Here is a 4474-nt window from a genome sequence, read left to right as displayed (position 1 = left end):
ATTCAATGAGTAGAAGAAAGTATCTAAAACAAATGAAGGTCAGAAGTTGATTTTAGTGTTTCATTTATATTTAATACTATTTTCACCAACTTTAAATGGAATAATAACAGCTATCTTTGTTTTTGATTAATTGTGTGTACTTAAATTTGTGAACTTCATATTTTACGCGAAAAACTAATTTCAAAGTCTGAGGTTTATTCCAGAAAGATGTGAAAGGTATTTAGATATTTTGCTTAGGTAAAAGATAGGAGAAGAAATGTATATGTAGCACTTGAATGTATACTATGTAATAGTTTATCCATTTCAAACGGTATTTATAGCTTAGTAACATTTCTACACAGATCTACGGTATAATTTCTAGGAAAAATAATTATATTTTCACCCAGTATAGAGTTCTGAATGATTAAGATATTCGTTAGTTCTAATAAGATTACTATAAACAATATTTCAAGAATTAAGTAAGTTAACAAACTGGTTCTTACATTTTAAGACATTATTATTACAGACAAAAGGCAGTGACTGTCAATATTTACCGACTTTCGAGAAACAGGAGGTTATTCGATAAACAAACTCATGTATAGAAACTGTTGTCATGGCATTTTTTTTTGATGACCGGCTGTTACGTTGTGGTTCTTTTGAAATTTTCTTACTGAGCAGGAGGAAAGTCACTCCTGTAAAATTAATAAATACAGTTTGTTTGCTGTAATGGTATTTCGAAATTCTTTTGAAGTCTATACAACTTGATTACCGAAATTTCGTATTAAACAATTCTAGATCACTCTAACAGTTAAGTTTCAAGGTAGACCTAACGTAATTTTATATCAAAGTCATTAAACGACTGTTGTATTCCAAGCCTCCCTAATAATTTCACACTAACTCTGTTATACTTCAAAGTTACTCTCACACTTCTTTATTTCCAGGTCTTTCAAAGATTTATGGTTTAAGGTTACCTTAATACCATTAACTTTTGTGGTCTCTCTTAAAATTGATATGTTTCAGTGCCAGCTCAGGTTGTTCCAAGAACGTTAAATCTTAATATCTCTTAAATTGCAATTCAAATTGGCTAAGGCAATTATATTTGAAAGCCACTTTATGATCGAATATTTTCAAGCTCATACTAAAATCGTTATATTCAAATTTTTTAAACCAGATATTTTTAAGAACACAGTAATTACGTTAGTCATGTCTATTATTCCAAATAAATCGAAGAGACACTTTTCGTTGGGTTGTAACTAGATTATATGAAACGTTTTACAACACTTGGCTACGAATTGACATGTAGAGTGGCTTAGCTAAAGGAACGTGACATTTAATAGCAATATGTGCATTGTATTACATTACAATAAGACTTTTAATGACTTAAATTGGATCATTATTTATTGACTAATTTCTAGGGAAACTGACAAGTTACTTTTCACACTTTTTAACTATTTTTTTCTCAATTTTGTTTTAGGACTAACATGTTGCCCTTGGCATTTCTCCAACAAGTTTTAATTATTTTGCTGCTTCAAACAATAGACTTTCTCTTGTTAACCTAATTACTTATTCTTGACAGTAAGGAGTTTGAATATTTCCTCTTAATAGTTGGCAACGCCCTTAGGAATCTCTTAATGAACGAATATATTTCCTTTTTCAGGATACCTTGACCACACGGGGAAATTTCAGAGAAAAATGAAGGAATATTTCTTTCTAACGGATCCTGAAGACTTAATCTGGTCCCACTTCCCATATAGTGAGATGGAGGATAACTACAGCAGGTAACCAGTCTATATTCTCTATAATTCCATCACCATCTTTAGTTCTAATAACACCACAATAAGATAATGATAACTACAGCAGGTAACCAGCCTATAATCTCTCTAATACCATCATTATTCTTAGTTATCATAACACCACGGTAAGATGAAGGATAACTAAAGCAGGTAACCTTATGGAATTACAGAGATTATAGACTGTTATGATAACTAAGGATGGCAGCAGGTAACCAGTCTATAATCTCTGTAATTCCATAACCATCCTTAGTTATCATAACACCACAGTAAGATGAAGGATAACTAAATCAGGTAGCCAGTCTATAATCTCTCTAATTCCATCACCATCCTTAGTTATCATAACACCACAGTAAGATGAAGGATAACTAAATCAGGTAGCCAGTCTATAATCTCTCTAATTCCATCACCATCCTTAGTTATCATAACACCACAGTAAGATAGATGATAACTACAGCAGGTAACCAGTCTATAATCTCTGTAATTCCATCACCATCCTTAGTTATCATAACACCACAGTAAGATAGATGATAACTACAGCAGGTAACCAGTCTATAATCTCTGTAATTCCATCACCATCCTTAGTTATCATAACACCACAGTAAGATAGATGATAACTACAGTAGGTAACCAGTCTATAATCTCTGTAATTCCATCACCATCCTTAATTATCATAACACCACAGTAAAATGAGGATAACTGCAGCAGGTAACCAGCCTATCTTCTGTTATTTCATCATCAGTTTTATTTCTGAGTGTTCTTGGCATTAAAATTTTAAACATAAGTAAGGTAACAACCAGCTTAATTAAGGCATAAAAACATTTACTGTATGAAAGCACCTATCGGCTTACTCTAAACATAAGAATGTCTTCCTGAACAACCTAAACATCAAAATATTTTTCTCCCTATTCTAAGCATTCATGTAGTTACCAGATTATTCCTAAATGAAAACATTTATCTCGTTGCTATTCAGAGAAAAATATTAACTTTTTAATTTAAATATGAAATGTGTACTGAATGTTCTCAAACATGAGAAATCTAATAACTCCATATGTAAAAACTGTCATTGGATTTCTTCTAATATCTATGTACACTTATACGACATACATATGGTATTTCTTAATAAAGTTACACATAGATATTTTACGATCATTTTGGAAACGTGTGTTTGGATTCATATGCATAATACTTATAAAAAACTTGCTGCCGATTAATATTTTGTTTTTGAAGTGTACAAGAAGCCAGTAGATAGTTCTATGCAGCTTTTTGATTATGCAAATGAAACATTTTAAAATATGAAAAATTAATTCGAATTTATGTTTTTCAGATGGCAACTGTTAGACAAGCCTATAACTCTGGAACAGTTTAATACTTTGCCTAAGGTGACGCCATTTTTCTTACAGTACAATCTCAAAATACGATCCTGTGTGCAAAACCCAGTATTGTGTAAAGTGCAAACCGAAGTCAAGTTGGGAGCTCATGAACCTGTTCGTTACAAGTTTAAAATGTATCCTGCTGAAGAGCTGGAAAACTCTTCATTCAACAAATACGTTTTCTGTCAACTCAAAGAAGATCGCTTAATAGGCTCGTTCGTCATCATTCCGCCTATAGAGGGCAGATACTACCTCAAAGTGTACGCCAAGCCAGAAAACGATACAAGTGAAGACGCTAGCCTTCATGCTGTCGTGATATTTCTTATAGAATGTGTGCGAGCAAAAAAGTACATCCAACCTTATCCACTAAACGAAGTTCCTTGGGGCCCAACACAAAGTTTCTTTAATTTCAACATGAAATTAATCAACCAATCAGGGCCCACCATCGTAACGTGGGGCGGTCGACGGAAACTGACGCTAGAATTAAACACGCCGATGATCATAACACCCCAGATGTTTGATGCGAATGGTATTGAACTAGACTTGAAAGGGGTTCTTGTCCAAGAGGATTATGACAACCGAGTTACTTTCACAGTTCTGCCATACCGTGTTGGTCTGTACAAGTTAATCATTTTTGGAATGCCAAAACCTAAAGAAAAGGGAAAGTGGAAACTCCCCCTCTTGGCCTCGTTCCTCGTCGATTGCAAACTAACGAAACAAAAACGAATCTTCAATACATAGGAAAGGAATATGATCAGCAAACCTATAAGCGTGAGAAAAGAGTGCAAATTATACATGTTCGTTGAAGATCGACATATAAGGATTCTAAACACAATATGTAATATACATTACCAGCATGATTCGATTCTATTTCAAGAAAAGGCTTCCAAAAAAGTGGCATTGTGCTTCTATTCCTAACTGAAAGTCCAAATAAAGAAATCACGCTGATTATGTTGTTTAAAAACCTTACATAATTCAAGTTTATAGCTGAGCTGTGAATAAAAAGCTTTTGTCATTCATTGCTAATAAGCGTGAAACAATTATTTATCTCTTAGCTAACTTTTAACACTTTAACGCCTACAATGAATTATTCAACATTCTACATTTCCACGCTTCTCTGTTAAGTTTGCATATAACTGAATATTAGGGTTCAAAGTCAATAATATAAGGCATAAATAACTGAAACAACAACGCATGTTTTTGATAGTATCACGTCTTGAACTCGTTACTCGTAGATCTTGCAGGTAACTTTATCATTGTCAGGTCAGTTCATTGTACCATAAAGAATATCAATAACAGTGCCACCAACTGTTTCCCGTACCTTAAACATTT

At 33.1% G+C, this 4474-nt stretch overlaps 1 protein-coding gene across 1 annotated transcript in view; it reads left to right on the top strand.

Annotated features, from left to right (window-relative positions):
• The window catches only part of LOC106459671 (kyphoscoliosis peptidase-like), a 30858-nt gene extending 26825 nt beyond the window's left edge, over nt 1–4033 (top strand). The window contains exons 5-6 of the mRNA XM_022386200.1: nt 1637–1757; nt 3079–4033. Coding sequence (XP_022241908.1) covers nt 1637–1757; nt 3079–3883 — 926 coding nt within the window. The 3' untranslated portion in view covers nt 3884–4033. The remainder of the gene's footprint in view (nt 1–1636; nt 1758–3078) is intronic.
• Nucleotides 4034–4474: the final 441 nt, after the last annotated feature.

The sequence above is a fragment of the Limulus polyphemus genome, unplaced genomic scaffold, assembly GCF_000517525.1.
Source record: "Limulus polyphemus unplaced genomic scaffold, Limulus_polyphemus-2.1.2 Scaffold646, whole genome shotgun sequence".
NCBI classification, from domain to species: Eukaryota; Metazoa; Arthropoda; class Merostomata; order Xiphosura; family Limulidae; genus Limulus; species Limulus polyphemus.
Note: the sequence above shows the minus strand (reverse complement) of the source record. Positions and strands in the feature narration are given on the sequence as shown.